The sequence below is a fragment of the Calonectris borealis genome, chromosome 4, assembly GCF_964195595.1.
Source record: "Calonectris borealis chromosome 4, bCalBor7.hap1.2, whole genome shotgun sequence".
Lineage (NCBI taxonomy): Eukaryota > Metazoa > Chordata > Aves > Procellariiformes > Procellariidae > Calonectris > Calonectris borealis.
This window is the reverse complement of record NC_134315.1, coordinates 838,129-861,955: the sequence shown is the minus strand read 5'-3', so window position 1 is coordinate 861,955 and position 23,827 is coordinate 838,129. Positions and strand designations below refer to the sequence as shown.

The 23,827-nt window shown below is 40.0% G+C and overlaps 1 protein-coding gene across 10 annotated transcripts in view; it reads right to left on the bottom strand.

Moving 5' to 3' along the window:
• Positions 1-23,827, bottom strand: part of ZNF638 (zinc finger protein 638) — a 59,932-nt gene that overhangs the window by 8,563 nt on the left and 27,542 nt on the right. For 6 of the 10 annotated variants that reach the window (XM_075148326.1, XM_075148327.1, XM_075148322.1 and 3 more), the window contains 18 exons: positions 21,463-21,767; positions 19,667-20,007; positions 18,572-18,718; positions 18,059-18,190; positions 17,620-17,678; positions 17,406-17,449; positions 16,178-16,249; positions 15,529-15,696; positions 15,357-15,428; positions 13,886-13,938; positions 13,038-13,169; positions 12,752-12,880; positions 12,377-12,418; positions 10,459-10,599; positions 9,324-9,449; positions 5,650-5,699; positions 5,279-5,326; positions 29-1,439 (listed from right to left, as the gene is read on the bottom strand). In XM_075148326.1, the coding sequence (XP_075004427.1) occupies positions 29-1,439; positions 5,279-5,326; positions 5,650-5,699; positions 9,324-9,449; positions 10,459-10,599; positions 12,377-12,418; positions 12,752-12,880; positions 13,038-13,169; positions 13,886-13,938; positions 15,357-15,428; positions 15,529-15,696; positions 16,178-16,249; positions 17,406-17,449; positions 17,620-17,678; positions 18,059-18,190; positions 18,572-18,718; positions 19,667-20,007; positions 21,463-21,767 (3,472 nt within the window). The remainder of the gene's footprint in view (positions 1-28; positions 1,440-5,278; positions 5,327-5,649; positions 5,700-9,323; positions 9,450-10,458; positions 10,600-12,376; positions 12,419-12,751; positions 12,881-13,037; positions 13,170-13,885; positions 13,939-15,356; positions 15,429-15,528; positions 15,697-16,177; positions 16,250-17,405; positions 17,450-17,619; positions 17,679-18,058; positions 18,191-18,571; positions 18,719-19,666; positions 20,008-21,462; positions 21,768-23,827) is intronic. The other 4 variants (XM_075148328.1, XM_075148329.1, XM_075148324.1 and 1 more) reach the window with 2 other exon arrangements.

Here is a 23,827-nt window from a genome sequence, read left to right as displayed (position 1 = left end):
ACTGAACCGGCCTTCCTGCCCTCCTCACCTTATTGCTGCTGTTGTCTTTCTTCATGCTGGATGATCTACTCTCTCCCTCTTGAGACTGTTTTGAACTAGCCCTAGATTCCACTCGCGAGTCCTTCTCTTGCTGAGATGAATTCCTCCCATTGCCTCCCTTTCCATCCACAACAGAACTTCTGCTCACTTTACATTTGCCGCTGCCATCTCCCGGGCTTGATCGGCTGCTACCAGGTTGCGGATGACCCTCTTCTTTTGATGCGATTTTCTTCTCCACCGCTGCACCCTGGGTCTCAGGCTTCCAGGGAGCTTTCTGCTCCCCTCCTTTACACAGGGAAGGCTCATTTCTCCGCACTGGAATCCTTGACTTTGATATATCCGGAAGAGACACCACTGCCTTTAAAATCATTTTACCAAGAGAGGAAGATTCCTTGACAGAGAGGGAGGAGTTTAACAGAACTGCTTTGCGGGTTTCATCAGTTTTTGCTGGTCCTGTTCCTTTATTTTGATGGGCTTTGATTAAACTTCCCTCGTTGATCTCATTGACAGCATTTGCAGCATTTTCCATAGCACAGATTTTGATCATAGATTTTTCAAGTTTCTTCTCCGTCTCTGCCCCAGTCTTGACCAAAAGCTTTTCAGGGTTCTCCACAGCTCTTCCAGCTTTGAGCGCAGACTCTTCTAGTTTCATCTCTCTGTCTGCTCCAGCTACACCCAGTTTCTTCTCCATGCCCGCCCCAGTTTTAAGTACAGGCTTCTTCTCTGTTATTGGAGTTATGAACATTTTACATTCGGTTTTCACAGCATCAGAAACAGTATTTTTTTCAGGAGCATCCAACTTGTTGTTTGTGTGTGTGACAACAGATGACACCATCTCCACTGAAGCTGCATCAGAATCAGGGGTCACCGCTTCAGGGACAGCCCCTGTCGTATCCCCTGCTGCCGGCTTCACGGCACCACCTGACAGCACATCTTCAGCCTTGCCCACATCGGACAATTCTTCCGGTCGTTCAACGGCACGAGCAGACAACTCTGCATCTTTCTCTCTAATTTCCTTCTTGGAAGCAGATACAGCAGCAGATTCAGACAACTCTGGTTCAGCATTATCTTTAACTGCCTCTTCCTTCTCCACACTGGAAGGCGGCACCTCTTCTGACTTCGCTTCGGATGATTTGGTAGCAGCGGATTTGATAGATGCCACAGTAGCTTCACCTCCAGCGCCCACCTTCTCCGCAGACGTTTCTGCCAGTCTCAGAGCAGACTCCCTTACTGCTCTTTCAAGATGGGACTCAGAGGGCTCTATCTGTACTGCTGACATCTCGTCTTTGACATTAGAGATGGAAACGGGTCCTTTCTTTGCCACACTAGGCTCTACTGGAGGATTAGCAGCTGCTGTTTGCACCACTCCTGATCCCTCTGGATATTTTTTCAAGCCAGAGCTAAATGCATTTAAAAAAAACAGAAGAAATCAAACTATGTTGAGAATTCTACAGTTACCAGTAACCTCTTGATGCCAATGGTGGGGGATTTCCTGACGCATTAGTGCTTAGCATTTGGAAATCTACCCTATCAGTGTTAAAATGGTTAAAAACATTGAGGCGAATAGCTGATTAGTTTTATGCTTCTTTTTAATCCACCTCAGTACCGCAAGCCTTTTACACTTCGCATGACATTACTTGTAGTCAGAGTACCTCAAGGTAGCACTCACTACAGATGTGCCCTGTGACCTCGGTGCTGGCACGAACTCCTAAAATTTAGATCCCCTGATGCAAGGCAGACTGTGAAAGCGAAAATACATATATACAGCGAAAATAAAGCTTCAGTCCCCCTGTATAAAGGCATTACCAGAGTTTTGTTATGGTTGAAGACAGCAGACTCTGCAGTCACCAACCCAGAGAACTCTTCCAGTAGCTAGGGGTCTGAAGTCTGTTAATATTTTTTGGTCCGGGTTTGGGGGAAGGGAGGGAGGGGTTGCTTTGGTTTTAAACTGCATTGACCTCGCACAATAGCGGGAAACAGAATACACGCACAGAGGCTGCTTTTGGCCAGGCTCTGTTTTCACTGTATAATCCCACTGTCAGCTCCCAGGACAATAAAGCCCAAGATGACAATGCAGAGGGTAGCGCTTTTCAGAGAACTTCAGTTACAGGAAGTGCGTTATTCTTCTCTGAAAGAAAGAATCCTCCGTAGATGATCTTGGGAGACACTGAAATTAGAGATGTCTGTGCCTCTCTTCCCACAAAGCTCGAGAAAACGAGCATCCCAACACCTCATGCATCTCCAGATGGAAAGGTGCCAAAATACCAGGGCTGACAACCTCGCTAAGTGTCGAAACAAACACAAAAGCAAACACACATAATTACTCAGTGGTTATGCACAATGGAGCAGCCTGTGCTACGGTTTCTCAGAACCTATCTATATGAATGAAGGGTGAACATTTGTATAAACCTTCATGAAAATAAAAGAGAGCAGAGAAGCCTGCCATTTTGGCAATACTCCCAGCATGATGTCAGCAAGAAAATGGAAGGATAGATCAAATGGAACTCAGCGCTGACAAAAATGTGAAGTCTTGAAGTGGCCAGATGCGAGGGTTAATGAGACAAAGACACAATACACGGAGTCAACAGAAATGTGAAAACAGGCAAACTCAGTTAACACCTGTGCTATGCAAGCACAACAAAAACACCAAGCTCGAAGGTTTCCTCCAGACCTGAGGGCACTGTCCTCCGCTGCTACAAAATGCGAGAGGAGAGAGAAGAAGGGATATGAATTCTGCTCCAAAATCTTTCACAACACCAATTTAAAACTGACATAGATTAATACGTCACGACTGCGCATCAGATGAACACTTGCAGCACCGAGGGCGCTCCTCCCCTAGCAAAGCGGCAGGCCTGCAGCATTTTGCAGCTTGGCAGGCAGGGCTCGCAGGACCGACGGAGCGTGCATGCTCCCAGCGCTGCCCCGCGAAATGCTGGGAATCTCCTTCCGAGCCCGAGCGGCTCAACTCACAGTAACTGAAGTCTTATGAAAGAAAAGCAACTTCACTCATTCCAACATCCCGCTCATCTCCAACAGGCTTCTTAGACCTGTCACCAATTTGAACTTGTTACTTGCAAATGTTTTGGGGTAAGTGTGCCTCACGAGTGGCTAAGCAGTCGGGGCTGATCGGCTTTTCATGCCACAGTATTGGTTTACCCAGTCACAACACAGAAGATATTTTGACATCAATTAAACACTGTGTTCCAAAAGCAAAAAACACTTCAGTTAATCTTCTCTTCTATTTGAGCATCCTACAGACCACTGAGATTTATGTCTCAAGGATAAGTCAGAGCCAGACGTGCAGCTCTGAAAGCCCAGGTTTGTCACTGATGCATAGAAAGCTTAATTAAATGCAAGCTTTAATGCCTTGCTAAACCGTACCCCACAGCCTCCGTTTATGCATTTTTTGCAGGGAATGGAAAAATGTCAGTGAAAACTGGAACCATACACTAACTGCAAAGCTTACAGCGAGTAGCACACATGTATTATCCTCTACGCAATTCAGATGAGGTATTAGTCTCTGAATCCTCAGGACTTTGTCTCCTTTCATGCCAACACCCACTCTGTGCCTTCCACAAAGCCCTGATGGTCTCCAGAATACGCTGATAGATTCAAACCGGACTGTGAAGCAGCGGAAGGAGAGCTCTGCAGAGGCAGTAATGCACAGACATAAAGATGAGTGAGCCTGATGGAGCATCAAGGTGCTTGACGTAATACTTAAAAGACCTGTTGGGCATTGGGAAGAAATAGCACGCAGACCTACAAGACAGATTTCCTGCACAGAAGTCAGCGTAAAGGGTGAAACCAACGATACCTGGTGCTCGGTTTCTGCATAGCGCGTCCCTGCGTTAGCTGCCGTACGCAGCCATTACTGCCTGAGCGCGCGAGGGAAAGGCTTGGAGAGCTCAGTCCTAGAAAGGCCAGCGCAGGGGCTGTGTCACAGCGGAGACACAACCGGCTTCCTATGCGTCGGCTCAGGACTAAAAGGAGCAATCGAATAGTCCTTGATTCGTTACCTGGCCAAGGAAAGTTTCAGCTATTTTAGCTGAGGAAAATAAACCCGAACAAAATGCATCAGCACCCTTGAAAAGAGCAGAGGCGTTCACGTAAGCACGGCAGTCACCTCAGCCGCAAGGTCAGACGAACGACCTACTCGGGCTGGACAACAAGCGAGCTTCCAGAAGCATATGAAAAATATTTTCAAGATCACCGCATCATCCCGGGCAACTGAGAGGGCAGTCCCTTCTGCTCCCCAGGTTCTGCTACTCCTTCCCTCCCCAGAAACACGTGACAAGGTCTTCCCATATATAACAATACTGAAGATATTTTCTGCTTCTTGTAAAAGGTAACTCAAAAGAATAACTGATCAGGTCACAAAAGCTTACGAGGAGAAGAGAGTTGCCTGAGACAAAGAGAACGTGCATAGCATTATCTGTAGGGAAAATGGTCAGTGATCCCAGCTGGTCACCAGCCACAGCAGGATGCTGGGCAGTAGCTGGGATTCATGTAAGAGTCACTTGTTTTGATTAATTACCACTGCTAGCTAAAGCCCACCAGTCTGGAATCAAAAAGGTTACCCGCACGTCTGCCTAGGTGTGAGTGAGAGACAGTTTACAAACGAAATGCTTCCAAAATTGACTAGGGCCTGAGTAGAAGTTTCATTAAGTTAGGAGTGCCTAACTTTACTTTTGAAAGAAACAGGTTTTGGAAATAAAGTAACAGTCCATGACAGTATAATGGCATTACTTGAAATTGAAGTTTAGGACCATTACTACATAGTTTTGGGGTTTTTTTAATGATAAAACTTACCCAGAAATACGGATTTGAGTCACAGAAGGTGTTTTAAGTCATATTTGTTAACACGAACTCTTATTATGATCTATCCATTTATTAAAAAAACATAATCAAGACTCTAAAACCAACAAATAGTTACTCCACAATTAAAAATTTTTACTACAAGCAGTGTCCGTAAAACAATTTTAAATGGAACATACCAAAACCACCATTTCCCATTTCTAGGTTCTGATGTTAATATAGCATCTAAACATTTTTTTAAATCAATTCAGGGACGTATATCACAGTGTGAAGTTAATGTTAATAAGTTAAACAAGGAAGTTTCAGTTTATTTTTAGCATTTGGAAACAGAAACAATAGAGCCAGGTGCTCTGACAGAGGAAAGCGCTGTAGGACGAAATAAAGCAATCACTTCAAGGTTAAATACAACAAAAAATTGTCTTACCACACGTATTTCCAAACATACTTTCCAGGACCTGTGGTAAAATCCTGGCTGTAATTAGTAAAACAATAACAACTCAACAAACTACACAGAAAACAGGATTTCACCCCATTTGTCCATGTTCTTCGAAATCCCCGATTTCAAAGAAATCACAAGCATTACAGCTCCGCAGCAGTACACTACACGTCCTGCACACACAGAACACACAAAAGCTTGAAAGAAATAACATCAGGTAACAGCTGACGGATCTCACAGCGGGCCTTTTCATCAAGCCTAGTTAGAGACATGGCTCAGCAATCTGCTCAATCTTGGATATGCATTCCATGAACAATACAGGTAAATTAAAAACTTCCTTAAATACTTGAAAGGCATACCTTCCTTTGCTTGGTTCCTCTTTCTTCACTTCTTTTTTCACAACTTCAGCCTGAAAGGCAAAAATCAGGGTTCAGTATCTATGACTTTCAGAAGCATCAGCACAGAATTTGCATAGCCCAGCTAATTAATAACTCCATGAACCTCAAAGATCAAATGACAGTAAGTTGTTCTAAAACTGTTCTAAAACATGTATTTCATAAGATGACAAATAAAACTGCATGGCAGTATAAGAGATTTTACTAAAAGGTTGCTAGACGGAACATGTGGCACACCACTATCTGTTTTGTTCGTCTCATCTTCAGAGCTGTCATGTTTTTGAGCAGAACTAGCTTTTAGTCTGTGATATATTTGGAGGAGAGGGATGTTCAACACATCTCTTCCCAGACACCACCTTCTTTCCTGTACTGGTGAGGATGCTAACGGCTGCAGAGCTCAGGGTGAATACAGTTAGCCTGACAGGTAAGTCTTACACAGAAAACAGTGGCACACCTTTTCTAAAGACAAGTTATATTCCCAGTCAAGCAATTATCTACAGAAAACCCAAGGCCAGTTTCTATTCCTTAAAACCTGCTAATGTAGCATGCATTTCTTGTAGGATGACTACTTTCTGCTTTCTGTTATGTAGAATAAACTATGTGAAATGAAATAATGTCTTCTGGAAAAAAGACAACCACAAACCATGCAAGCTCTGCAGCTACCACAGTTAGTAGCGTAGGTCCAATCAACCAAAAAAACCTTTAAAAACTCAGTGTTGAAATCTCTATCTCTTTTCTGAAGGCATTCTACAAACTAATTTGAAGACTACTACTATTAGGAAGAACATCAGATAAATTCAGTGACTCAGAATTCACTTTAATCTTTTACTTATGCACATAATTCCAGAGCCTTCAGTTTTCCCTTTCTGAAAACATTTATTCCAGAGATAAGTGCCAAAAGTAATTTAAACATGTTATAATGAATTAAAAATGATTTTGTTCCTTCAGACAAGCTTCTGAATGAAAGGCTTCTAGAGAAAATAGCTTGTGGCAAATGGAGCTTCAAGCTTAACGTTCCTATGGTACCTTGGCATATAATCCAGATTCTGGCAACGTAACCGAGAAGATGGACAAGAGGTAACAGACTCAAAATGCCGTGAAGAACAACAGATGGAAAAATTCAGCTTTCCCTCTTATCAGTGTGACCAGGCATTTTTCTCTCCACCTCAGCTAAAAATAAAGCTGAGGAGTGTATCTCCAAAGTACAGATGTATTTCAACATTTGTGCAAAAGCTGTGACAGTCGCACTGACAAAGACTGGAATGACACCAGTTGCAGCCATGCTCTACGATTCTGTATTCCAGTTGCACATCCTCCTTCACTGTCACAGCAGTTTCCCCATATTTTTGTTATTTCAGCAGTATTATAGTCAGACATTATCAGCACTACAGAAACAAAACTATAATGTGATTAAGCGATCACTTACATTACTGCTGTTACTATGCCACTGGCATCAGTTACTGCTATCTGGCTGGTCAACCTCTCTAAATCAGACAAGCCCTCTGTATCACCCAAAGTGAGCAGCTGGAAAGAAATATTATTTTGAAAACAGAGTGTGAATGCCAGTCTTTGTTGGCATTGAACTCTGCTCTGATGAAACATTTAGAGTGACAAAGGCACGTTATTCTGTTGCTACACAAGATATAAGGAACAGCTATAAAAAGCCGATTTGAGTCACAAAGTGTTCCCACAATGCATCCTTGACAGATGTTCCTTAGCGTGAGCACTTTAATGAATGATATTTTGCTTATTTTTCAGTGCTAAGGGACCTTATTACCTACATTTTCCAGACTTGAGAAAAAGCTCATAAGCCTGGAGATTTGGTTATTTTCTTCAGCTACAAAGTTAGTCTAATAAAAGATATTACTCTTAAATGCATCTGACATCATCAAATACAATTATAATCTATGTTCTTTAAAGTGATCTGAAGTTCACTGTATGAACTGAAATACAAAATAAAGTGGCTCGGAAAAAGAGCGTATTTTGTCCTATACAAAGAGCCAGCAATGAGGAGAATCATCCCTGCAATGGGGAAGAGGAGAGAGAGAAAAACTCTTGGAACATCTAATCCAGGCTCTTGTATCTAGCAGAAGAGAAAAGAGCACACTACGCACCCGCGCTCACCCGATTTTAGCTATCAGCACTTCACCTGCAGCGGGTCCCCACCCTGCATCAGAGGTCTACACTCGCAGAAAGGCAAAATAACTGATCTTACACAGGCTAGGCTCCGCAGGTGCACAGCAACTGCTGATTCACTTGGAAAGGGGCACGATGAATCCGCTCGAAAGACGTGTGCCCAAATCACATCTGGTTGTGTATTGCTATATGTCCTAAACCATCACAGATGCAACTCGACAACTATTGCAGGAGACCCCCACCAAAAATGTACACCTAAAATCTCTACTGACCCAGTATGTCTTTAAAAATGTGAATCCTAAACACCGTACAGATTTCATAAATATGGACGCTTTTCAATAAAGCAGAAGAAACTGACAGCACAACAGAGAGCAAACTATGATCCAAGCCAATGATCAGTACACAACCTAGTCTCTGAAAAACAGTTGAAATTCATTGTGATGCTCAGCGCAAATAATACCGACAGCTTTGTCAGCACGGTAAGTAGAAGTACACGTCTGGACTTTTCTCCTCCCTGTTGAAGTAATGGACTGATGCCCTTGTTATCATTAGGCACCTGAAGTTAAACTGTCTCCTGTGACGAATAAAAGCGAAGGGAAAAAAACCTAAGACGCCCTGTCCCTCCAGGTACAGCCTCTTGTTTGAATGGATCCCAAAGTCGTGCCACTGAAAAGGAACAGCAACGCACAGGGAATGACAGCTCCAAGAATGGAATTTACATGGATAATCACTTTAAAAAACCCAAACCAAAAGAAAACCCCCTATACACATTTTGGTCTCAATCTTGACACCACTTAAATCTGGATTTAAGTTCTCCACTTTGGAAACCAGAACACTATTATGGCTAATGTTCACATTTCTTGCTTAATGCTCTTATCTAGCCAATGCAACATGCACTAAGCTCCTTCCTCTCTGGTGTTCAGCTGCTGCAGCTTGCTTTCCTTCAGCAAATCACCAGAACTAAACTGGGAGCTGCTCAATACTGCAAGTAATTTCATGTGTAAGAGAGAAGGTGGAAGCAGCTGTGGGCGCACAGACCAATACTGACATAGCAACTGAGTCTGAAGAGGACTAAAGCACATGAACTGCTAAAGATGAATCAAGCTAAATCAAAAAAGACTCTAGAGAAAAAAAAAAAGTCCACTAATTTCGATTATCAATCCTTTTCTAACCAGTATTAAATAGTTGCTTTCCTCCTTCGTCTCTTTATCTTTCATTAAGAAATACTTTCATCGGTGGAGATGAAAGAAATTCTGTATATGTTTGTAAAATGGAGAAAGATATAAAAGAAAGACGAACAGCAACACACACTTTCACACCTATGCCACATCCCAGAATGCAGACTAGTGATCCAGTTCCCAGCTGTTGCACAGTTTTCACTCTCATCCACAACGACAGCAAATAGTGAAGGAAATACTGACATTGTCACCATTAGCTGCTCTTCGTGGAAAGGTGGCTCTATTCCACAAAAATAACGTATTATTGAAAATAAGAAGTCTTACCTCAGCAGAGTCTCCATTGGGTGACAATGTACAGGTCAACGTATGCTCACCCATATTATACGGATATTGCTTCAGGAAGCTGTACATGGATCTGGCTGACTTGGGACTATCCAGCTGCAGAATTGCCTAAAAGAAAAAAAGCACAAGCTTCAAATAACTGTTACTTCATCTTATTTCTGTATTGCAGAACAAGTTTAATAAATTAAGTTGGTATAGCATGGTATATCTAGTACTCCTGAAGGGTTTCATCATCTTCATTTTAAATTAGCTATAAGCACCTTTTTTTAATTAAATCCTATGTTCTTGCATACGGAGAACAGTGGACTCTTCTTTCTGAGAGGCTGAAGGAAGAAATCTCTCCTGTTTGGAATTATCTTTAGAACTAAATAAAGAACTACATCTCAAAACAGTGGAGCCTGGAGCTTCCCTACCTACATGTGTCCAACCTTCCGGCTACAGAAACACACTGTCTTTTTCTTAAAAGCATCTTCACCTGTTTTATGGTTTATTAGCAGCCGGACACTTAAAATAGCTCATAACAATGGGAGCACAACTGCATTTTCATCATCAAAATACACATGTACACACAGTGACTTAAATCCAATTCATAAAATAAAAATCCAATGTTAAGTGCAAAACCAGCAACGTTAAAAATTAAAATATCAAAATGGAAAAAATTGAAAATCAAGTCACTACGTTTTGAAGTGTCCCAAAACAAGAAGTAATTTCAGCAATTCTGACATTTTCACTTCTCATATCAAAATAAATTTTTTCCCCAAGTTTCCTACAAAATGGGAACTTATTTCCCCCGCACTTACACCTCTACTGTCAAAGGTTACTAATTTTTCCAGTCATTTGGGAAGCTTTACTTTCAGAGCTTACCAAACTGTTCTTGTATTGTTCAGGCTAGATAACAGCCAAAAGTTTGGGTTGGTTGGTTGGTTTTTCTTCCTTCCCCACTGTCCCCAACAAATAAGACAAACTACTTTCTTGTTCAGGATGAGGGGAAGAGAGTCATAGACTTTGATCTCTCATTAGCAGAACATTCTTGGTATTGGGAGATGAAAAAGCTACTTTTTTTTTTTCTTCCCTAACATGGTACTTTGCACCACAGGGGAAAAAAAAAAAGATTTACCTTGTTTTTATTCTTCAGTACAACATAATGATCTACTTTTCCAAATCGAAGTCCCACACAAACTGCTTCAAGTTCTCTGTACCCATCATCTGGCAAGTTCCCAAGGTGCACGAAGTGATTATGTATAGTTTCAGTATCTACCTGAAGAAAAGTGATGACAAAACTTGCTTTAACTTTGTAACACACTTTATTAGCAACTACTGAACTAGGTTAGAAAAGTCCCACAGAAAGTTTCTGTATCACTCAGATCTTACCGAAAAATAGCATTCACACACATCCAATGTTCACATTTTCGGATTCACACCAGATTTTCCACTTTTCTGTGCAGTACATCAAAAGAACCTGCTATACTTCCCGGTGAAGAATAACAAACTTAAAAGGATCAATTATCTGTTTTTTTTTTTTTTAAACTAGTAAAAATCTCTTTGAGAACACTGCAAAATACAGTTGAATTTTAAATAAAATTTGGTATTTTGAAAAGCAGACACTAACTAGTCAGATTATAAATTGGTGAAGGAATAGAAACCTATGCGAAAGACTCCAATCCTGGTTTTTAAGTTGGAGTTTGGTTTACTTGATCAGTTTGTAGTAAAATAAAGATCCTTGGTCAAATATCATTTCTTGTGTTTCTCAATTTTCAAACGGAGTTACCACCATCACCACCACCGGCTATCAAGGAGACCAGTAAGTCTTCTCACCAAGAAGGATTTTGGTGCAGAAGGTATGAGTGGGCTGACAGCAAAGGGAAAGCCACCATCAGCCACGTAGCGCCAGCAGAACCATAGACGGAACCCTGGCACCAAATATTTTGTGCAGTATCAAAGAGAAGGGCCCTGGGACACAAAGTGCAAAGGTACTAGTAGACTTCCAAAATCTTAAACAAGTCTTATCTTTAAGTACTTGAAAGCTGCGTGTCTCGTAGAAACACAACACTCACTCCCAACAAGGAAGAGATTTCCACCCCCCCTCCAGGTCTGGTATGTTTTTCTTCCATTATTCATGACTTTGCTAGGAGCAGAAAATAAATATTGCACCACAAGCAGATCGGAAGCAGAAGGAGGGTATGGCAGCAGGGGTGTTGGCAGTAAGTGCTCAGATGCATCTGTTAGTGCCAAACAATGACCATAAGGAGAAAGCAGATATCCCCCAGACACATTTGCAACTGGAAATTCAGCCTCTTGGGGTTTCTTGGAAAGTGATTTATTGTTGGCAGGGCTCTTTGCAATACGCTTTTTAAACAAATACCATTACCTTCTGACACTGCTGTTCTTAAAGTCACTCTTGTGAAGTTCTTGTGCCAACTGTTTAAGCCCAGAGACACATGCAGACTCAATGACTGAACTCCTATCAAGAACATCCTGAAAATGTTTTTCTCAGAAGCAAGACCTAAAAGCTAACCTCTGCCTACCTACAACTGCGAAAAATCCTTCGTACGTCAACTGCCGGCTTGCACTGTGTGCAGTGAAGGAACAGGAGGGATAATAAGGGAGATGCACTACACTGAACAAAGCACAGAGGTAGTTTTGACAGTTAAATGAAAATATCTGTCTACAAAACACACTGGGAAAATGGGTGGCATCATACACAGGCAAACACTGCATATTCTCCAAGCTATAGTGGTGAGCAGCCTGTTGTTAGAACATGAAAAAAAGGTAACAGAAGGAGAGGGTCTCAAAAGACTCCTATTGAATGTTTAATTCCTTGCACTTCACGCATCATGGAGCTAAACTGAGTGAACATTTACTCATTCTATTCCCTGCTCATCCACCCATGAAAACATATATAAACATTTAATTCAAGGGAAAGCTTAGATAACAATTCAATTAGCTAATATTTCAGTAAGAAGGATACTAATTCCAATCTAAAGTAACGTATTTTGATAGCATGTGGAGGAAAAGTTAGATTGCTAGCACCTTACCTTAGGGTCAGAATCTTTAATTATAGCAGTAAATATTGCTTCCTTTAAAAAAAAAAAAAAAAAGACATTATAAGATTTGAACTGTAAAATACAGCTTCGCTAGCAGCAACTAACTGGGAGTCACTGACGCACATCAACTTTTTAGTTTCTGCTTTATTAATAAAATCAACAGCATCAGCACTTCTGACATCTGCATTATTCTTTTATCAGAAGGCCAGGACCCAAAAAGACATTTAACAGAATCAATCCTCAATAGGACACACCATCAGAATGTATAAAACAGGCAGTGTATAAAAGTCAGCTTAAATACAAACTCCTGCTCTGTATTTAAATGTTATTACGTACCCTAGAATTTCAATATATTTTATTACTTACTTCATCTTTTATTGTCTTACACTGAGGCACCATGTTGATGCAGAGCTGATTTCCATCCAGTGACATTGGAAAGCAGGTGTAAAATTTAACCATGGAATCTGCAGATTTTCTATTTATTTCAAGATATGCCTTTTAAAATAAAGAAAACAATTTTTTTTTAAAATTGTAATTTATCAAAAGCATCTCACATCAATGCTTGCCGCACTCTACTATCACATTTGCATTTGTTAAAAACACATTTGCTGCTTCTCTAGGTAGAAACACTACTAAATACCAATTAGAATACCTTTTTATGAGATGATAAAATGAGCACATCCCTCAGTCCTCCAAATGGCTTTGCTAGGTTGGAAACTTCCTCAACAGAATATCCTTTCTCAGGCAAGTTTGAAATAAGAACCACACATACATCATCAAGTTCCTGTAACCAAATGAAAGTAAATATTACTGATATTTCTTCAACTCTAAATCAAAACTGCTATATTACTGAAGGGAGCATTATTTTTACTATGTAAAACCACCATTAAACTGAATGAAGCATTTGCTTAAAAGCATGTTATAATGCTTGTAATTAAGTCAAAACCAAAGACCATTTAAGCCTTTTTAGGATTTAGTAGCAAAGCATATTAAACAATTTTTTTAACCCTTTTCTTTAATTATGTCATGTAATCACCTTAATTACTGCTTAATTGTGGATATATCTACATCTAAGCTAATTCTGCACAAACCTTAGGTTGTCTCATGCTACCTCATCAAAAATTCAAACCAAACCAAAACCCCCTATAATTATGCCACTACTTTATATCCATGGCACGCCCGCACATCAAATACTGCAGGTCTGTACGTGCAAATCTGAAGAGAAGAAACTCACAGTAGGGCAATACAGATGGTCAGAGCATAAAGGAGCTTTGATGTAACTAACAAACTCCGAGGAAAAAATAAAAAGCCAAAGAGTGAAATGGTAGATGTCTAGCAAATCACAAACAGCAAGGAGAAAATAAACTATTCGCTATTTCTCACAAGAAACTAACAGGCAGGGGATTTCAATCGGAGGTTTTCAGACAGCACACCACCACTTGGAAATGGCACCAAGTCTGTACGTACAACTTCCAGAGATTCAAGCACCTTTAGACTGACCTTGCTAGCTGGTTCTGTTGGCTCCTCACTCTTTGTAGTCGCTATCGTTGTTTCTAAAAAAAAGGGGTGGTGTGGTTTAGTAGTTCCACAGAGTTCTTTAAATACTGCAGAGCTTTAAGAACTTCTTGCAATACATTTTATCACCACTGTCATCGTGAAAAATAAAATATTCCTTTATTTAACTTACAGTGACAAATGACATTAGTGAGACACATAGTGTTATATAAAAGACTTCCAGAAAGAACGGTTTTAAGTAGGCGTAAAAAACATAATTAAAATTCCTTAATTAACATGCAAACACTTTGCTGACATTAAGGCCTTATCAGCTGAATAATCACAACCACGAGACTTTCTTGTGGGCACACTTGGGACTATGTAGGTGCCTGTGTCCACACAATCTTTCTTTTTCCTTCTTTTTCCTGGGAAAAGTCCACAGCGATATGCGAGAGGCTCAGAAAAATAGAGCAGCAAACAGGAAAACAGCAATCATACAGGATAGGCAAGCGCAGGTAAAGGAGCATCACTTCTACTGTAAAATGTTTATATCTATCAGGTTCAGCAACTACAACCTTGCCGCATCTCTACTATCATATGCATAGTAACTGAGAATTAATATACACTTACGCTATGTTTAAAACAAAGTCTGTTATTAATCAGTCTGTTATTAATACAGCTGTATCAAGTCCGTGGGGCCTGATGGGATTCATCCCACAGTTCTGAAGGAGCTGGCGGATGTTATGGCAGGACCCCGTCTACCAAAGGTCTCGGGAGCCTGGGGAGGTCCCTGGTGACTGGAAGCGAGCCAGTGTTATTCCAATCTACAAGAAGGGCGTGAGGGAAGACCCAAGGAACTACAGACCTGAGGGTCCAACCTCAGTTCCTGGAAAAATTATGGAGAAGATTATACTGCGTACTATTGAAAGGTATTTAAAGAATAATGCAATCATCAGGCACGTGGGTTCACGCAGGGAAAGTCCTGTTTAACCAACTGGATATCCTTCTAGCATAAGGTCACCCACCCAGGGGATGAAGGGAAGGCGGTGGATGTCGTTTTTCTGGATTTTAGTTACAAAATACAGGGAGAATAGCATCAATTGAACCAGCTCTAGCAGGCAATGTAAAGCATTGAGATTAAAAGAATTAGTGGTGGAGCTGTAAACAGAACATACAGAAAGCCTGAATCCTTTGCTGTAATGAGCTGTAAATAAAAGTCCTCCTGTCGCACTGAAAATGCCTAGTTAAAAATACTATGTCCGCTGAAAGAGGTAAATCTTGGGTGTTTTTAGTCACTTCAGTCATCACGATGAACTGTTGTTTTATCTCTCTGTCAGTGAATCTATTTTAACAGATTTTCTTTTCTGATATCCTGTGTCATCTTCATTTCCTGGCCTCAAAAGCATTCCCATTTAGGTCACAACAGCAGACAGGTTTAGGACAGAAATGAGAAAACCCCTGTCAGTTTGCAATTTACCTTGATCAATTAAAGCTTCATTAAACTTATCCAAGTCCAACACCACCACCTGAGGCATCTGTGCAAGTCTCTCTAAAAAATAAATACATTCAAGAAGAATTACAATGTTAAACTTCACGTAACTTACAACTAGCAAAGTAACTTAAAAATGACATTATCGTCTCAGAATTACCTAGTAGAGGTGCAGGATTAGTCACTCCTTTGGACTGGGTCTCTACTGTCTTCACAGGGTCTGTAACGCTGACCCCTTCTGTAACGCTCTTTGGGTCCGACAGCTTAGTTTCCCCAACTTCCGTTTCGGCTTCTGCTGAGATCTGAAGGTCTTCATCTATAGATTTTGCTGGTGGGTAACAGCAGAAAAAAGCATTCTTCACTTCCATATATTAAGCTAATCGATTTGCAAAAGAAGAATACTACACTGTAAACTTTTCTGCCAGACATTTGGAGGCCTCCTATCACATAAATTCCTGCTCCTCGTTACAAATGAACAGAAAATGTACATGCAGGAAAAGCTCTGCAAAACAAGTGTATGCCTGTGGTCATGGGAAAGGGTCTGCTTCCCCAGACTCATCTCCTCTCCCTGGTTCTTTGCTATTCTAGATCTACAAACAGCACTGATTGTCACTGCCAAGTCACAAGGAGCAAGAAGGGTGCTTGCCTCCCTAACAATCTACTACATTGGCAAGCCCAGTAAAAGGTGTAAAAAGCTTGGACTCACTACCATAAATACCGGTTCTGGAAAGGGGAGGGGAGAGTAGGGGGATGAAAAAGCACCCGCCTGTGTTTTCCAAGTAAAAAGTAAAAGTTCTCATTCGTCTTACCCGCAGTATTTGAAGTTTTCTTGATTTTACTATCTCCTGTCGTTGTCGATTTCTTAGTCCTTTCTTTTTTACCTACGTAAAATATCCAAAACCAAGTAAGTCAGTAGAAATGCTTATTTCTTAAGTCTTACATTTGTGAACTAAAAGTATAAAAATAGATACAAAAATAGTTTAATCTGCAAAAATTCAACTGATATGACAAAAAAAACCCCAAAACCTAAAACATAAGTTAATTCCAACAAACTACCGAGTGAAAGCCATGAAGTAGAGTATCTTATGTGAATTTGTTGAGGATTCTGGTGACAAAACCTTGCTCATACAAAAAAGTTTGTGTTCGCTTTCTCTTAAATGACTGTAAAAAATTCACGGTTTCCATCTGCGAGACAGCTCTGAAACGCACTGTTACATGAATCTTAATTCCATTCTGGAAACTGGATTCAGAAGTGACCATGCTGACGAATTAATCAAGAGCAATACATCTTTAAAAAGCACCATTTCCCATCAAAATAATGTCTGGTCCCTAACTTTGCTCAGAAAAACTGCTCACGAAAGCCAATAAAACAGGCAACGAAAAATGATATGGCTGTTATTTCCAATGTCTTAATAATAACAAATTTTTATAAAGTTTCATTGGCTTTTGATGTATTTACTGCAGTTTGTCCTGTTTTCGTTGAAGTACTAAAAAAAAAAACAACAGCATGACTCTAACAGCATGACATACAAGTTTTTCTGCCAGATCAAGTAATAATAATAATTGAAATAATTTCTGTCAGGATCAGTAGAAGACCAGGGCAGAAATTTAAAAGCATTTGGAAAGTACAGGGAACATAAGACACTGGGAAGCCCTAGCGCTAACTGTGAAAGAGAATGTTAAATATGTTATACATTCGGCTTAAAGTCAACTTGAAGAATTACATTTATTTTATGAAGCCCAAAGTGCCACACTTATCTTCAACAGATGGGGCAAACTTTTAAAATTACAGAGTATAAGCACAGGCCAAGGTAGGTTTTTTTTTTTTTATTGCTACTGGTTTTTTTTTTTTTTAAAAAGATAGGGTCACATGAAAAGACGACATTTGAAAGTATAAACTAGACATTTTCTTGTAGCTCTCTGAACGTGCTTTCAGTCACTACTATGAAAAGCACTCACATAAAAACAAAGAAATAGGAACAAAGAAGGAAGACAATAATAGAGGTATCATCAGACAAAAGGTAACCAAAACCTTACCTGTAATGGATTTAGTTGTCTTAGTGGTGGTGTTCCGATGTTTTCTATTATGAGAAAAAAAAATAAAGAAAAATCAGTTTTAAAGACAATTAATGAATATTAAAACAGCTAAAAAAGCTCAAAAACAATAAAACACAAGAAACCAAACAGATATGAACCCGTTTGGTTTCCAATCGTTACAACTAACACTAACGCATGTAATGGCAACACTTACTTTGTACTTGCTGCAACTTTTTTAATGTTCTGAGCCCGTTTTTTTATATTCATTTTGGCCTGGAATGGACAGAAAGAAAAACTTTTACAGCATCATTTATAATTTATTTATAAATTTATATATATACACATATAAGCATAGTATTAATTATTAATAGTAATTAAGTATATGTATTAATATAGGTTGTATCTTTCACTGGTTGTTAAACTGATGCTATTCACAAATATCAAATTTAACCAAGAAAAATCAAAAACTGGAATTAGGAAGTGCATTTGCATATTTATTTTAGACTGCTGTTTATGAAAAGGATATTAAAAATATCTTAGAACTACTAAACCTATTTTTCTGGAGAACATCAAGTTTTGGAGCAAAATACCAAGCTACACACAAAGTATCATCTTGTTCACCACCCTTGTTCATCATCTTGTTCACTGCTTACCTGGCCAGGAGATGCTTTTGGCTTTTCTGCTACGCTTATTTTCACCCGTTTCCCATTTACCAGAACTGGCACAGTTTCACCGTATTTCACAGCTGCTATCACAGCTTCTTTGTAGTTCATTTCCAAGAAGGCCTAAAATAAATGGCACTTTCAGTCTTTATTTATATTCCAGACACAAGATACAACTCACTGCAATTTCTTCTTAGCAAATCGGCTCACAACTGAACTGCATGTACTTCTCCCTCTAAGTTCATGTGGAGTTTGATGAAGTCGTCTGGATTTCAGTATTATACAAAAAGCATCCTCTAACATTTAAGACTTCGGTAGCAAGCAAGACTGAATTTATAAAGTTAAGATTCCCAGCTATTCCAACATTACATATGTGCACTTTAATGACAAACTGTTCAGGAAGCCTTATCCTACGTTCAGCTGAGGATCCTAATATTACACTTTTTCATGGCTTGACAATTTCTTTTGCATTCTGACACAAAACATTTCTACAGGAAAACTTACCTCATTTCTAGAGCGCAGTACAAGGAGATCACTAACTTTGCCAAACGGCTGAACAATTTTTTTAATATCTTGATCTGAAAAGCCATCATCTGGTAAATCAGATATTCGAAGGACTGTCCCACAACTCAGCAGTTCCTCTCTCAACAGCTACAAATTGAAAAAAAAAACAAAAATAAACACTTTCCAAGTCAAGTCCAGTGAAAGGAAGAAAAAAGCATCTGTGATAAAAATTACTTCAAAGTAGACAGATTGCTTAGTTCACGGTGGTATTTTGAGTTTTTTGCTTTTTAACACAAGAACAGAGCCACAATGTTGTTCTTCTCCAACTCTGTCTCAATCTTCAGTTATTAGAACACATGGCATAGGATTACCAAGTAACTCAATACAACCTTTTTGTTTTTATCAGGTACTATAGATCTACATAATTCCAGTTGTCTGGGCTGTATGGGTAAGGAGCTGCTCAATTCCACTACTTTCCTTTCAGTACTATCTATTAGCTTTCAACAGCACTAGGCAATGTTCTCTTTGCCTATCATTCAGAGGCTAGAAGCTACCAAGGACGATTGCATCTACCACAGCCATCCAACAGTAACCTAACACAAACCTGGTTTATAGGCAGGGCTTCCAAGAGATCCCAACAGTCACTGTGAGGGATTAAGGCAACACTGGCTTAAGATCCTTCTTACAACAAGAGTAGGAAATTTCTCTGCCTCGTTTTTTTTGCTTGACAGGGCAAAATGAACACTTTCTGCCTCCTATCCATTACTTTTATTTACACAGTAAGCTCCTCCAAAGAGAGCTCATCACTCACACTTCATACAAACAAGTGCCCAGTAGAACAAGGGCCCAAATTTAATGGACATTTCTTTCTGCTGTTGAAAAGCACTCGAGAAGTTTTGCTTCACATCTGTTAAAAAACCCTTCCTATGTAGATTACCACACCTACTTGCAGCCAGCAAACCTTTGCATGAAGATGGCAGTATCTATTGCACAGAATCAGCAAACAGAGTGGTAAATCTTTCCACAAGCGATCCCCCTGAAATGAGATACTAACCACACTCTTAAAATCACAGAGAAAAACATTAAGAAACTCACCCTATTATAAGGAGTAGGACGAGGTCTACCGGTTCCTGTGGGTAAATCTTCCTCATCCTCTTCCATTTCTTTGCCTTGAGGTAAATCATCAGTTTCAGGAGATGAAGAGCTTGACCCAGGCAAAGAAGGCACGTCTTTCTTCGAAGCCTTTGCAGAAACACCTTTTTTCAGTGGCTTCTTCATACTTCCAGGCATCTTCCCTAAGGGTCCATGAGATGGTGGTGATTTTCCCAATCCCGAAGATCCTTGCCCAGCTGCTTGAAGTGACTTATGTTTATTGAACTCTGCTACAAAGCCAGGTCCCAAACTTTTCACTACTGCCTCCAGAACTGCCTTTCTGTCTGTGAGGGGAAGGGAAAACAAACTGGGTTTTGTTTGTTTGTTTTTAAAAGAAAAGTTACATATATTGCTGGTTGGTTTTCTACAGCTTCAGTTTCACCACCCACCCCTGATTCAATCTTGAGACTCGCTGAAGTTGAGAATCTCAATCACACTCTAGCAGGATGGCCCATAAATAGTAATAAACCTCTGTATTATTTTCACTGTGTGTTGTGTAACTTGACATTTTTAGTTAGACTGACGATGTGACACTGGCAATGATATCTACAAAAATCCTAATGGCTGGAGCAAAAGAATGATGGTTTATTTTGGTATGTCAGGGAAGGTAAGAAAAGAAAAGACGTTTTCAAGACTTTGGTCTTCCTCTCACATACTGATGCACAGCAGTACTTACTATCTTGATGCCTTCTGCTAAATTCTGTAGCCGTCTCTGTCTTGCTCTTTGTCCTACAGACTGATGTTTTGTTTTAAATTATTCTTTAATGATCTGATACAACACTAATTTCCTGTATGCTTTCTTTCTGTGGGAAATTTGTATTTTGGTTAGTAATTGCTTCTTCCCTTCATTCTTCTACATTAAAATGGCTTGCATTTTACCCTTAAGAAGATCTCTTTGAAACTGCCTGTCCCTCCACAACTTTTCACCTAGACTCTTTCCCACAAGAGCTCAGTACCTCTTAATTTTCTGAAAGCATACAAACAACACAGCCACAGTATACAGATCAAAGAAAAAAAAAATCAGCCTTTTAAAATTCCTCTTTTTTTTTTCTCTTCAGATTTTAAAAAGAAACAGAAACTCCAAACAAACTGGTATTTCAGCCAAAGACTGAGCTCAAATTGAACTATATGGAACTGACCAAGTTTATATAAAATCTCCTAGAACTGCAAACTGGAAGAAGTAAGGTGAACGGAGAGTCACAAAATGGTGCAACGAAATTAACTGTTACAAAGGATGTTTCATTGAAAGTCTTTCACATATCACGCTCTCATCTCAACAAAATTATTTCAGAACATTATGCTTTCCTTGTGAATTGTACCTCCATTCAATGCAGTTTCTGAGCATCGCATTTTCTTTCTCCTCATCTATACTGCCTTTGCAGAATTACTTTTTTTGATGCTGAAGGAAGAACAACCTTCAGTTGTTTTCAATTCTTGACTATCCTGACTGGTTTAAAAACGGAGCAGACTTGCAACAGACACTTTTTCAGCAGTTATTTGATATGATTAACCAATTCCTGACACGAGGTAAGGAAGACTTCAGACCTTTTAGAATGCCCCTTTTCTTCCAAGCATACTTCTCACAAAGCAACAGCAAAAGGAAAAGTTGTTTTTAAAAACAGAATTTTGCTATGAAAAAATGCCTAGGTGACACCTGGACAGATAAACCTCTCGAAATCAACTCAGTTTTCCTGCAATTAAAGGAAGTTTCAATTTGGCAGTGTGTGTCCACCCTTTACCTTGAGATCGGGTTGACCTCCTTGATGACCAATCATTACTGGAAGATCTCTGAGGTCGTGGACTAGTTCTCAGTGGATTTCTCGATCGCTGCGGTGACCTTGACCTGTGTCTGGGGCTACGTCGTCGCATCTGCCGCGGGCTTCGACTTCTTGGCCTTGGCCTGAAGCGGCCAGGGCTTCTGGATCTCGATCGTGATCGCCGAAGAACATAGCCGGAGCCTCCGACCCTCGAACGCCTAGGACTGGGACTGGCAGAGTTGGAACGACGCTTCGGGGTCTGGTTTTCTTTTCTGTCCCCAGCATTTCTAACAGAAGAGAGGCAGATAATGAGTTTTGACAATGCAGAAAAGAATAATTAACCCAAGTCTGCTGAAACAGACTTTCTGCAAAAAAGAACCAAAACCGACAAAGTTTAGAGTCTAATTTGTTAAAAAACATACTTCACATACTGGTAACATGTTTGCTATATGAATGTAGGATAGGTAGACAGAACTGAAATAAGCAAGCAGGAGAGAAAAACCTGCGTGGAACAAGAGAAAGCTGTAAAGAAAACTCTGGAGTTACAAGCTCAAGTGCTATGAAAAAATAACAGGAAGAGGAAAAGGATACATGAAAGAGTAATGAATTAAGATACTTTCCTTGCTTCTTCCAAATTTAGTTTGGAAGAATTATGTCTAGAAGATTGACTGAGACCAAAAGAGAGATTTGAGAGGACTACATAAATATACATCCCCTGCATACTTATGCTACCTAGAGATGTCAAATGGATGAAGAACATGGAAAGAAGTAAGGGTGAAGAGATCCACGAGAGAAATAGTCCCTCTTAGAGACACGGGAGGTAGTCAGGCATAGGAAAACCCTGACAGGACAGATCACAGGAGTAAAAGGGAAAACCTTGAAAATGCACTGAGTTATACGCTTAAATATCCAGAACATTTCTGATGAGCTTGGCAGGCAGCAGGCCAGTGTGTTACAGCCAAACACTTGTCCAGTTTTTTAGCCCATACCGAATTCTTTGATCCCAAAGATACACTGCACCAGCACTCAAAACCGCGTAGGGCAGACACAGCACCTTTGAGATCTGAAACTGGAAGAAGCCACTGATGTAGCATATCCTTTCGCTTACTCACTAGTAATTATAGTAGCAAAACTAAACGAAACACAGGGAAATAACTGACACGGCATGTATGCCCAGTACGACTAGACTTACTGGGAAGACTGTATGCTGGACAACTAAAATACACAAGTCTTTTAACACAACATGGAAGAGAAGTTCACATTTCAACTGAAAAGCGTCTAAGTTGTTAAAGGTAATCTAGAGCACCAGCACTTAATGAATCACCACATCAAACCCTATTATCGCTGTTTAAGACTTCAAATAGACAAAGTTCCTCTGAGATGAAATAGGTTAAGGAGGGAGGACTGGCAGACAGGAGAAGGGGATGACAAGCAACTGAGGCAACTGCTGCCCAACCTCTTTGGCCAGCAGCTAGATGAGGAAAGCTGAACAACCCCCAGGTCTCCTAAATGTTCCTCCAACCCACCCCATGTAGCAATGTCTCACAGTGTTATTACTTAATTAGCAAGTTTCAAACATCATTACAAATCCATATAAATCCCATTATTCCTGTGCCCAATAAAAACGTTTGTATGTATTAACAAACCAGCTCAATTTATAAAAAGCAGAGACTGTGAAGTGATTTACCAGAGTGGTAACAGCACGTAGCAAGCTCCTCGACCTTGCCCTGAGACTGCACCCAGCAGCTCTGGAGGTCTGCGATCACCGAGAGCCTACAGCTGTATTCCAACCCTCCCAGCTGGAGACGTGCTGTCATCAGGAAGGATTTAAGAAAGCACCACCCTAAAAGACACTCTTGCCCCACCTGCAAGCACAGAAGATCCCTCACTCACAAAAAGTGCTACTAAACACTTCTCCAATTTATGAAGTTCCTCCAGCTAAGAGCAGTTTCCTTTGCCTGGGTTGTACATAACATCAGCAGCACTCGACAGCAATTTCAGTTTGAGGTTTTGAAATAGAATTATTCTCTTCATGAAAGTTTCAGAAGCTTATTTGGTTTATTTCTCTCTTTAAAGTTTTATTTCTCCTTCTTCATTAACATGGAGAGACCTCAGATGCACTCTGCAAAATTAACCTGACCTACATATCCAGCTTTTTAACTTTTTTTTTTTTTTTAACTGAATAGTTAGCTTCTTAGGAAGTATGTCACACTAATTAACAGAAAGTCACAGGAAAATCTAGCAAAAATTAAAGCCCTATCATTCCTATTTGTATGCAAGTTGAAATATGTACAAATGTTGAACCAGTAAAACAATCCAATCCTGCTGAGATTCAAGTAGAATTAGT